Source organism: Panthera leo, chromosome B4 (genome assembly GCF_018350215.1).
Source record: "Panthera leo isolate Ple1 chromosome B4, P.leo_Ple1_pat1.1, whole genome shotgun sequence".
Classification (NCBI taxonomy): Eukaryota; Metazoa; Chordata; class Mammalia; order Carnivora; family Felidae; genus Panthera; species Panthera leo.
Window position 1 is genome coordinate 221,968 of NC_056685.1, and position 12,286 is coordinate 234,253.

The following is a 12,286-nucleotide window of genomic DNA, read 5'->3' on the forward strand; positions in this document are numbered from 1 at the left end:
TGGAGCTATGCTGGCAGAGCAGGGCTGTGCAGACTGGCCATACGGGCCACAGGCCCAGGCTGCCTGCTCTCAACCCTGCAAGACAAAGTGCTATGAAGGCTTCAGGACAGACGGCTGCCAGTCCCCCCAGCGTGAAAGCATGCAGACTGGGAAGCAGGGCGGCTGTGTCTGTGAGCGCAGCTCAAGTGGAAGGACCAACGAGCTCCTAAGCCCATGTTCCTGGTTCAAGGCATAGGCTACAACCTAGAACTTCCTGTGACTGACAATGCACCAACTCAAGCCAAAGTGAACTGACAGTGAGGTGGTCACAGGTATTCACCCGCAGGTGGACAGCCCATCAGGGTGTCTGGGACCCTACGTTCTCCCTGTGGTTACCCCCAAAGCTCCAGAGTGTCCAGAGGGGAAGACACACGTGGAAAGCGGCAGGTCTGACACCAACTGCCTGTCACCGTGGTCACTCCATGCCTAGCACACGCCCAGAGCAGCCCTACAGAGGGACGCGTGAATGTGCCTCCCCTGTCCCTCCACCCATGATCTTACAGAGCCCGTCCGTCCGTGGTGGTGGACTTTACAACCTAGTGCATGGCTTCACTATCAGCAAGGGAAGGGCTACCACCTAGAAATAGCTCAAGTGCCGACGCTTCAGCTCATTTCTTCTTTGGACAGATGGTGGGTGTGTTACTATTGGTTCTAAAAGTGAAAGCCACGTTAGAATTTTTTAGGGGGCAGGCGACATGTAAGAATGGGACAAAGAGTATGTGCTGATTTGGCCAGACAGAGGGATAGGCTGAAATAGCAATCAGTCACCCCTTTTGGTCACCAACCATCTGAACCCTTTTCCTGTATTTGGGGGACCCTCCCCCTACCTTTGGAGCTGTGAGGGATGCAAGGCCCCCGTTCTGTGTAGTAACTAAGAACGGCCCACACTGTCCTCCCCACCACCCCAGAAGCCAGCATGTGACCAGGTAACCGTGTCCACTCACGGCTCCAAAGTCTGAGCTCCCTGCAGATGTGCTGGAAGTGGGGCTGGCATCTAGGACCAGCCACTCAGTGGTGCAGTTTACAACACCAGTGTCCTCCCAGGAACAGCGCTGGGGCATGAGCTATTCCTGGGTGCACGGTCCCAACCCAGGTCCTCGAGCTCCTGGGCTGCTTGTGAGCATGACCCATGGTGTCTTGGTAAATGCATTTTCATTTAAATTGCCAAAGAAGGTTCCTGCTGCGTGGAAATCAGAACACTGACTGGTGCACTGGTAACCAGTACAGTCCATGGTCTCCAGTGTTCATCTTCATGATCTGGGACAACACAGATCAGCAGGAAAGGGTGTGTGAGTTTCCACTGAATATGACTAATTCCAGGGAGCATACAACCCCCTACGGCCTCTCGTTTATTTTTATTTTGCTCCATCTAAAAGCACTGGAGGGGGAACAATGAATTGAGAGCTCAAATTAATGAAAGTATTATAGCTATTAATTTTAGTTTGAGAATTACTTAAGATTTATATTGGCCTCTGATCTTCCTGTTGTTTTTTTTTTTTTTCCTTTCCAACAATCAGTGACTTCACTTTTCATTATCACAGTGGCTGTATTTCTCCTGCATTTGTGAGTTTTAAGATTTAAGGTTGGCTATAACTGTTACTATTGATTTAGTCCCATACAGCTATCTATAATGAGTTTTCCTCCCAGATAGTTAATTTTTTCTAAAATATAATAAAGATCAAAGTTTCTGCTTAAGGTGACTTTAAAGTCTTAGAAAAAAGATGACCTCATCTTCCCTCCCTTCTTTCTGCTGGGGAGGAGAATGCTCAGCTTTCTGTTGCAGTGAGCTAAATTTCTTACTCGAATACAACCGAAGACCTTTCAGCTTCTACTTCTGACAAGAGCAACTGTGACTGTAGGTGATGTCTTTTTCAAAAGAGGTTAATAAGCACGTGACACATCCTAACAGCACTAAGCGAAATTTATGTCAAACTTCATTAAACTGAGAAGTCATAATTTGACCTAACGTCCGCTTCTGTCATAGATTTAACAAATCCAATCGTTTTAAAGCTGTTTTTATGGCTAAAGATTCTGGGAAATGTCATCTCTAAGTATAAAAAATGGCACATACTTCTGCGTTTCTTTCTTGTCTACAATATACCAGTATTTCATGTAAAATCCAAGGCAGCCACACTTAATTTTATGGGTCCATTCTGCCACCACTGAGCTAGGACGTGGAGCTCAAGGGGGATGTGCCAAAACAAATAAAGTGGCAGGTCCTGCCTCGGAACAATAAGCGGGTAAATAAATCACTTGGCTTCTGAGACGGAAGTGCTGAGTCAACAGCATGGAAATTATACCTCAATTTTCTATTTTTATGACGGTCTCACGTCGAAATTTTTTATACTTGCCCATTTGTATATTTGACAATGATACATCTGTCAATCTTCCTGATTTTGTCTTAAATCATGCAGGGCTTCATGCAGCAGTGTAAGCAAGCGGCCAGCACTGCTCTGAGCTGCCCAGACGCCTTCCCTGTAGGCCCCCCACCCCCACAGCAACAGACTGGAACGCTTCCCTCAGCGGCCTCCTACCCACAAAAACACGGCTTTCACAGTGCCCGACTCAGGTCGCACGAAACAGCGGGTCTGCCTTAAGACACTAGAGAGGAGGACACCATTAGAAACAACTCGGGTTCTCCTGGTGTTCACTGTCCGAGCCTGCTTGGATCATGTGGTCCGTGAGCAGTGAAGGCCCTGTCTCTACCTCCCTGCTGGGTCGACGGGGGACGTTCACTTAACTTGTCTGAGCCTCAGTCTCCTCCATCTGAACAAAATGATGAACTCACCCCCAGTGAGGTGTGGGGAGATCCCACCAGATGCCACCTGAACCGCAGGGCCCAACACTCTGGTCAGAGAACGCTTGTGCCCTGAGGGTGAACGTCTTCTCTCCTAAGTTGCAGGCCCGGGACCTGCGACCTGAGCTAACTACACTGAGGGACGGGGAACCCTTGATTCTCGCTGGCAAGGGAGAGCTACAGCCAGGCCATGGCTTCCATCTGGTGGACACTCACGCCATGGGCTCACTGCGGAGGGGACTCATCGTTGCCACAGAACTACTTCACACCGGAGGCTGGACTCTTAACGAAAAACCGCGCCTGGTTTCTCCAAAGTGATTGGTATCTGCAGCTAAAGGGATCGAATTCTGGCCTTTTGATAAGGTTGAGTCAGCTCCGAGCATCAGCTGTGCGACCACACGAGATGCTGCGCTGGGCTGAGTCCCTCACTGACTGCGGGACCAGAAGCTGTTTACAGACAAAGGGATAAGCCGTGGCAGAAAGCGTCAGGTGTGAGGGGTGAAGTGCCACGGGAGGTCAGAGCAAGGAAAATACTTCCAGCTCGAGGACTCAGAGGGCCACGGAGAGAGGTTTTTGTCACATGAAGATGGCAGAAGTGCAGTCAGGCCAAGAACAGCACGAGTGGCGGTGTCCTTGAGTAAAAGCATCAGACTCTATGGTGGAGAATGGCCTTTAGTGTAAAAGTGCAGAGTTGGGAGGGATGCTTGGGGCTAGATGACAAGAGTCAGAGCACCATCCATGAAAACCATTCTTGCAAAGTAAAAACGATCCCCTACCCCGTATCTCCATGTAACATTAAGATCCCACTTTAGTCTGCAGTCATAAAAACCTGCCCACCGTGTGACTCGGCCTTCCCCCGAAGAACAGGGACCCCTTCTGAGAGTGGCAGGTGTCCCCACAGAACATGGCCTGTGACTGCACGGCCAAGGCCCCACCCTGTCTGGCAGTGTCCCTCCCCACCCACTAGGCACCTGGCAGAGGGGAGGCTCCTTCCCGCTCCCGCCGGGGCTGGTCTAGAGGACGACGCGCCAACCGGCAGGCCCACAGTGAGGACGGCCATCAGTCCTCCTGAGAAGGCGTGCCAGACAGTAACGCGTCAGCGGAAGACAAGCGTCCCCGCTCAGCGACTGCACGTGTGCTGCTGGTTCTGCCAGTTCTGCTCCAAGGGGAAAACTAAAACGCCCAACGCCTTTACACACTCAAGTCCAGTATTTGGAACTGAGGGAGGATTACAGCTTTTTGTGCTTTTGATAGTTTTACACCAAGGCATTAATGGTATTACTTCTGGGTAAATGGAATTATGGACTTAATCATTTATTTACCGGCTAATCTGTATTTTCTGTTTTTCTGAAATACTCCTTTATAAAAATATTTAATCTGTAAGAAATTCAGAAACGTTCAGGGTATTTCCCTTATGTGTGTAAACATTCATAAACTTCAGTGTTGTGTGTCTGACAAATCTCATTAGGCACTTGTGGGTCAAGCCCTACAGAAACGCCGTAGGAGCGGGAGCCATGGGTGTCCCCTCGGACCGTGGGCTCTGCTCGCAGCCGTCCCCCACGCCTGCTGTAACCTGTGCTACGACTCATGGAAAACTAATGTTTCCACTGACCGGCCCTGCCTCAGGCTTCTGCCTCTCTGGCTTCCTGGGGCACTCTGCTGAGATACCACCTGCTGGGGGGGGGGCCTTCTTGGACCCCCGTGTCCAAGTCGCTTCACTCACTGAAAAAGCCTCTGTATGTTCACTCTGTACCTCACTGATTATAAGGAAATGCCCAATGAGGGCAGTCTGACTCAGGTGACTCAAGGCTCCTTGCCGTCTGGGGGCCCTCCCTTGAGCTGCAGGGACACTGCTGTGTGTGAAGGTGGGGTGCTGCCTCCTCAAAGCCAGAAAACCCCTCCATCCTGAAGCATACGTGGCCCCACGTGTTTTGGCAAGGGACCATGAGCCTGCATTGCTTTTTAGGATACGCTTGATCTCTGCCGACTTTCACTGATACTAACCATTCAGAAAAAGGAAAAGTGGCTGAAAATGAGTTGAGAATAAAGCAAACAAACAAGTGGAAAAAAACGTAAAATGTACGAGAATATTTCAAGATGCTGCCAAGATTCCAAACTAGCACCATGCCCACGATGGCAATGCCCCTCTGGATGTAGTAGAAAATTAGAAAAGAAAAAAAGAAAGAAAGAAAGAAAAATCCATCTGCAGCTAATGTTTCTGAAGCAATCACATCACCAGTCACATGGTAAGAGGCCCTCCTTGGCCAATATCCGAGGCAGAGCAGCACCCAGAGCGCCGGTGAGGACGCGGCCGCCCCGGAGCTTTCTGAGGTCACCCGTGGGGGTGACTGTGAGCAACCACCTCTGGGGTCAGAAATGCAGGACAGTGGGTGGGCAAGTCGGGAGGAGACCTGTGTCAACATGCCCCCTTCCAGCACCTGCTGTGACTGGCGTTTCTATCTCTCAATATGTTCGAGGAACAAAGTCTACAGCTGTGCCCTGTGATGGAATTCCTATGTGGCTTCCCTGTCCTCGTGTTCAGGCAGCCCTAACCTGGTACAGAATCTCCATGGACGGGTGTGCCAGTGTTCAGGGTTCAAAGAAAGAAAGGAATAGTGAGGATGGTCACAGGTGGGCTTTTAGCCACAGTTGCCACAAGAGTATCTTACGAGGACTGCCTCACACCTATGCCACAGAGGTGCAGCCAATCACGACTGATCACTTCCAGACTGCCATCCCAGCAGCCAATTCCCAAGTCTGCTAAAGTACCTGGCATTCTTCCTACAGAAATTACTGCCTGTACAGGATTTCTTGCCACAATGAAACCTGTGTCTAGTATGGCATCTTTACAAAGCTTGACTTCAGGAGTCTGGGCCAACGGCTACTCACGTTAACAAAAGTTAAACTGTTTCGTACAGAATAAGTTCTACGAATGCTAGTTATGAGTCATGGCTACTGACAAACGCAGAGTGAAAAAAAAGAAAAAGAAAAAAACCACAAACAAGTGTGTACCAATCACATGCATTTGATTAAAGCGTGTCTTGTACGCGTAGCTCAGCGTCGGCCAAGGAGACTACCCCCACTACTCTGTGTGCCTGACATTTACAAGTCACTCTGACTGGGGCACTTAGGGATCCATGAACCCACCTGCAAGCAAATGGCCAGGTTCACTCTGCAGCCGAAGGAGGTGCTCACGGCCCGCGGGTGGAGACCCAGGTCTTTAAAGAGCTTTGAGAAAGACTGGGTGAGCGCTATCCGAGGCCGCTCCTCTGCCACGACCACACAGGTCCGCACGCGGGACAAGTCCAGGCCCCGTGCCTAGAAGCAAGGACAGCGGTGAGACGTCAGCCTTTCAGGGCTCAAGGGTGTGACCTTCTCAACCAGATGGGTGGAAGTCACACACACTCCACACAGATACTCATTCCCAGGGGCTGGTGTCCACGCTGCTAATTAAACTGTCCTAGGACATGCGCGTGGAAAAAGAAATCATTCAGGTACCAGATTATCAAAGACGCCACTGGAAACAGATCTTAAAAACCAGCAAGATGCAGCAGCAAGGAGCACGAGGAGGCCAAGCAAGGTCCTGGACAAAGTAATTAAGGGACAGGGTGTGCGGAAGCAAGGAAGCACCTGGATACACGCCCGTAAGACACGGATACACAGCAGCACACGCTGCCCACGAGTGAGAAACCCTATGTTTAACGTAACAGTGGAAAAGACACATTCCTTCTGGGTCCCATGAGACTTAAAAGGTTACGCCAAATTCTCACGATTAAGAATGTCTGAGCACACCTCAGTTCTGCGCCAAATCCAGTGAACTGCCTCGGAGGAGGGCCTCCCATGAGGGGAGCACGAGACTCTGTGCGGAGGGCGCTTCCCGGCGGGGCTGGGGGCCCGCGGGGTGGAAGGAGCCGCGTTTATGTGCGAGGCGAGTGGCGAACGATGGTCTCCAGCAGAACATGAGCAGTGGGAGGACGTGCGGCACAGGCAGAGCCACGCAGCCCTCCCGGACCCCCCCGCCCCGCACAGTGGCCTGAGCACAGGGCACGGACACAGGCTCCTGAACAGGCAGGAGACACCAGCTCAGGTCACTCTGGCACCGGGAGCTCGTGCACAGATAGGACCTCACAGACAAAAATCACACGGAAAACATTAAAACTGGGTGATACCAACGATCGTTTACACAGTTGCGTGTTTGGGGCGGCAGCGCAGCCCACATCCCGAGATGGCGGACCTGGATGGAGCCAGACATTCCAAACAGGGCTCCAAAATTTATTAAGTGTAAGAACTTGCTAACGGTGCCTAATTTCTCTGTCACGTAAGTGTCTTCATCTTTAAAATGGAGACAGTAGTTTCCATTTCACACACCCATTGTAAAGGTTAGATGAATCAACACGTAAAGTGCTTAGAAAGCACTCAATTGTGTCATCATTCGTGAAAGGTACTCCATGATTTTATAAAACAATACGGGTGGATGTAAGTGATAAGTAGGTCTTACAAATTTCTTTTCCTATATATATTTATAATTTTAAGAAACTACACCTTTATTTACATAACTTAATGTGAATATTATCTCGTATTTCTTTTCTTGTTTAAGCTTAATGCATTAGTTCTAAACAGGAAAACAAAATTCAGGATATAAACGTATTGCGTAAGTATTTATGTATACTTATTTATATATACAGACAATTTATGTACACCCATGTACTCACACATACACGATATAACCTATATATACAAAAAAAAGATACAAGCAATGGATAGTATCAGAATATAAATCAACACAGGTGTATGACTATTCTTTCCTCCCTCCTTACTTGGATAATGACTACTTCATTTACCATGAAAATATGTCTATCAAAATGTTATTGGTTTAAGTGGAAGGAAATGCTAATATTTTGATTAGGATGCACACCTATAAATCAGGGTGATCGAGGAAAACAAAAAGGAACAGCTAAATTCAAATTATCACTTGAACACCAGCATCACAGTAAAATTAACTCCACTGAACAAGGGAATTCACCAACAGAAGAAAAGGCAATTTAGGGCCTTTCAGGCAGACCTAATGGAATCACAGACATCAGTGCCACACACCCTGACCTGTAACTCTTGGTGGCAGTGGGAAATCATCTTCTAAACTAAGATTTTCACATGAAATCAGTCTTGGAAGCTTCCGGTGACAGCGGATTATACCTCGGTTTTTGTGGACAATCATTTTAGCACCAGCAAACCCTCCCCATGCCCTCTGACAGCGAGCTTCCCTAGGATGCTGGCAGGTGTTCCCCTGGAAGCCGGGTGACAGGCTGCTTACCTTGAGTGATTCTGTCTGTGAGCCCAGCCCCTTGGTACAAAGTTCCATCACTGAATAGGAGCAGAACGTGTCCCGGACTTTGTACTGACTCACGGCAAGAAGCCACAAGGCAGGGTTGGTTTCCAGCTCAGAAGGCGGGATGAGAATGGACTGGTGCCCAGAGTACACGCTGCAGAGACAGACAGAGGGGCCGGGTGAGCAGGGGGCCGCAGACATGCACTCGGCCCTCCAGGTTTGCAAACACAAAATGAAAGCGAGCTCACGGAGACACAAAAGAACTATAGGAATCATGGTTCAGTGGCTGCCTTTTTGAGCACTCGTCTGAAAATGTAAAAGCGGAGAGGCTGTTACATTTCTCCCAAAGCCGCTACGTTAGCAAAATGTAGGAAACGTGGGGATGAATTTATAAAACCGTATGCTTTCTTTAGCGGAGCGTCTAATCAAGTCCTTTGTCCATTCTTCTTAGGTCATCTCTAGGCCCAACGTGGAGCTTGAACTCATGACCCTGAGATCAAGAGTCACACACTCCACTGATGGCGCCTCCAGGCCCCTTGTCCATTTATTTTTCAACTGGCTTTTATTGCATTACTGATTGAGGAATTTTAAACCCCAGTATGTTGAAACCAAAATTCAAGACGTATGAGAGTCATCCGACGGTGAGTAATTCACATGCACACACACGCTGTCGTAAAGCTGCGCGGCTTTCTCTTTTACTTCATTACTTAGCAGTAACCTGTAAGCTGGGAATGTTCCTTAATCTGATCGCCTAGGAAGGAACAGCACAGTGAGTAAAAGAGAGCACCGCCATACTTCGTTTCAACAACCATACGCCATTCACTATGTGCACACACGCTGTATCGGCTGCACTCGGGCATCTCCGAGCTCACTCAACTGCCACTGTTACTTTGGTGAGTAACAAAGTCCCACGTAAACCAATCTTTCCTTTCAAATGAGAGTACTTCCTCCAGGGAGGAACAAATACTGACTCGAGAGAGTGGGGGGAAGCGTGTGGAGGAAACCCCACACCAGGAGCCGTGGCCCCACCACGTGCCTGGGCATGCCAGCGGAGAAGTGAAAATCATAAGCAAGAACTTAACAAGTAACTGATATAACCTTTGGATGCATTAGAATCAATACCACTTAAAAGACCCTTTTTTGCTTCAGAAAGCGCCTTAGTCCATCACTAGGTACCCCTCCGACGGTCCTTCAGGAAGGACCTGCTGTGATGCAGTGTGACGACTAAGGGGCTGCCCGGCAGCTGCCAGGGCTCAGGATAGCATGACCCCCCCACCTTGACCTGTGACCTCTCTACCCTTCACAGGTGTGGCCCCCACACCTTTCTGCTAATGCCAACCCCTGACAGCTTTCAGAGGTCATACACTGCCAATAGATGGGTTCTCAAGGCAGATCCCACAAATCTTACATCCAAGACATGTGTTTAGAAACTGCTCATTAAGGGAAGACAGGATATGTAACTACATCTGAACACAGTGACATCTGTGCGGAGAAGCAAACACACACGCCAAAGTACCAGCACAGGTGGCACACATAAGTGGGACGAGGGGTGTTTTTCTGGCCCTTTATTATTTTCTAGAATACTCTCATTCATTTCTATAGAATGTAACACACACGCACACACGCATGATCTCTAACCCGGAAACATCCAATCATACATTTCTTATCAAGATGACAAACCACGGGAAGCTGGGAGTACTTCAGTACTTCTAATGGAGAACTATTTATCACAACATGAGTCGACAACCAGCGTGTGTGGGAAGACAACCTAAGTGTTATTTGAGGAAGGAGGCGTGATAGCCAAGTGGGAGCAATTTTTTTTTTTGAGAGAGACAGAGACAGAGAGCACACGGGGGAGGCGCAGAGAGAGTCCCAAGCAGGCTCCATGCTCAGCACAGAGCTGGACTCTGGGCTCAATCCCACGACCTTGGAATTGTGACCTGAGCCAAAACCAAGAGCTGGATGCTCAACCGACTGAGCTACCCAAGTGCCCCAAGTGAGAGCAGATTTTTAAGAGGTAAGTTTATTAATGAGAACGTTTGGATCTTTCTCAATCCTTCCGAGTCAGTATGAGAATAGACACTCTGTATTTAAAGGGTTAACCAAAAGTGGGACTAGAATCAGAACCAGTTCCGAGCTGATTTTAGATGAGATTTCAAGAGCTCTGAGGATCCACTACTGTTCTTAGTAACCAGGAGAAAAGAATAGCATACCCACAACTTTGAAGTTTCCTTTGAAATCCTGCTGATGGGGAAGTTTCGCTGGGCACGCGGTGACACAGAGCGAGTGGCACACCCCAGTGGGTCCCTAGTTAAGGTGCAGTAAGTTACTTCTATAGTCAATGTCACAAAGTCACTGAGGACCCACTCTGATGATTATAGTGCTCCGAATTCCTGTAAGATTTGTCCTTGGGAAGCTAACTTAGGTCATTAAACATATTACTCGGGAGATCAAATAACATCACCACAAACCTACCTGCATTACGAAGCCCAGGCACCCCGTCCCTGCAGCTGCTTACAAGTTGTCCACTACAACTGCAGGTAGCAACCCATCACACATTTCTGTACAAATGTGGCCTAGAGTTTGCAGTCTGTGAAAACAAACTTTTCCAGCAGTTCTATACAGAACTGAGATTCTTTAAAATGAAAGTTTCCCTCTGGTATAGGAAGTTGGCACGTCTTGTGCTCTCACTTTTGGGGCCTACTGCGCGATTTTCAAAGTAACCTTCTAAGAATTACACACTTGGGGTCTGACACCAACCAAACGTCCCCCCTTGCTGTACTAATACGTCTAAGGGCCCAATGATACCACCGACCACTCTTAGACATGTTTTCCCAGCGGCCATGAGGCACAGCGCTCTCCTCTCTGCTGCCAAGACCCTTTCCTAGAGGCGGGAAGCCCCTGAAAATGGGGACACGTAGCAGGAGGGCACTGCCAAGTGGCCTGACTTGATGGAAAGTGATGTTTTGTTCGGCAACTCTGGGCACAGTCTTACTTTCTGTCCCTTGTATCACAGAGCTCCAGAATCAACTCACACACACCTGCTGTTCTCTGAATTACAGCCTTTCTTGGGAGATAATGTGTTAATTCCAGTCAAAAGCCTCCAGGCAGCATGAAACAGGAAGAAATAAAAATAATGGAAAAGGTACCTCCATGAAATTAACATTAGAAGAACCTCAGGGGCAAAACTGGGATCAAATATGGGACCATACACCAGCCAAGAGCCTAAGATCTAATGAGCCTGCACATTACGAACCTCATAAATGATAATTATCCACTAGGAAGCAAGCATCTCACTTCTTGGAGAAGTGATGGGGCACAGTTTTCTGTTAACAGCAAATGTTATTCAACCTGTTCATGAATCAGGCTTAATAATACAACTTAACTAATTTCCCTGCATGATTTTTATTGCAGCTCAAATTTACACAGTGGCTGTTTCTCACCAAGGACTTTTACGTTTTCAGTGCCAGGTTCCAAACACGGTCAGTGACGTTTGAGCCACACATCTTAGGGAATCACAATGCAGGTAAAACTTTATGATGATATTCCTTTTAATGATGGCAATTTATCATTTCCATACTGTTCCCAGGGTTTTATTTTACAAATACTATCGTAGGGAGACTCAAATGCAGAAAATTAAATACAAAGCACCCATGAGTACTTTTCTCAAGAATACACATCAGGACAAGTGATCTGCTTCATCTGAACCATTCACACATGAGAGAGCTGGGTCCCTGTGCGGAATTCAAAGCTAGAGAATGCCAAGCACACTTATGAAAATTAAGTACAGCTCACCGTTCTCCTCATTCCCACAAGTAGGATGGAAGTCAACATTAAGAAAATAATGACATCTTGATAACAGAGGACAGACAGGAAGCCCGACTCATGAATTTTTTATATGCCCTTTCCTTGCTCAGTCCAGCAGATGCTGATGAACGGTTTCATCTACTAGCCAGCACTGACGTCTTGGCAGTAGCCAAATACTTCCGAAACGGACCTACGTGATAGCAGGTTGCTTATACTGAAGACGTTTAACCTCTGAGAATTTCTGGAACCTGAAAAATTCTAGTTTAGATCTGAACTTCCAAGAGAACAAGATGGTTAAAAAGACACATGGGGGTAAA

General features: G+C 48.0%; 1 protein-coding gene across 8 annotated transcripts in view; it reads right to left on the minus strand.

Annotated features, from left to right (window-relative positions):
* The window catches only part of DIP2C (disco interacting protein 2 homolog C), a 412,233-nt gene that overhangs the window by 44,963 nt on the left and 354,984 nt on the right, over nt 1-12,286 (minus strand). For 7 of the 8 annotated variants that reach the window (XM_042944702.1, XM_042944701.1, XM_042944700.1 and 4 more), the window contains 2 exons: nt 8,148-8,316; nt 5,984-6,154 (listed from right to left, as the gene is read on the minus strand). In XM_042944702.1, the coding sequence (XP_042800636.1) occupies nt 5,984-6,154; nt 8,148-8,316 (340 nt within the window). The remainder of the gene's footprint in view (nt 1-5,983; nt 6,155-8,147; nt 8,317-12,286) is intronic. The other variant, XM_042944703.1, reaches the window with a different exon arrangement.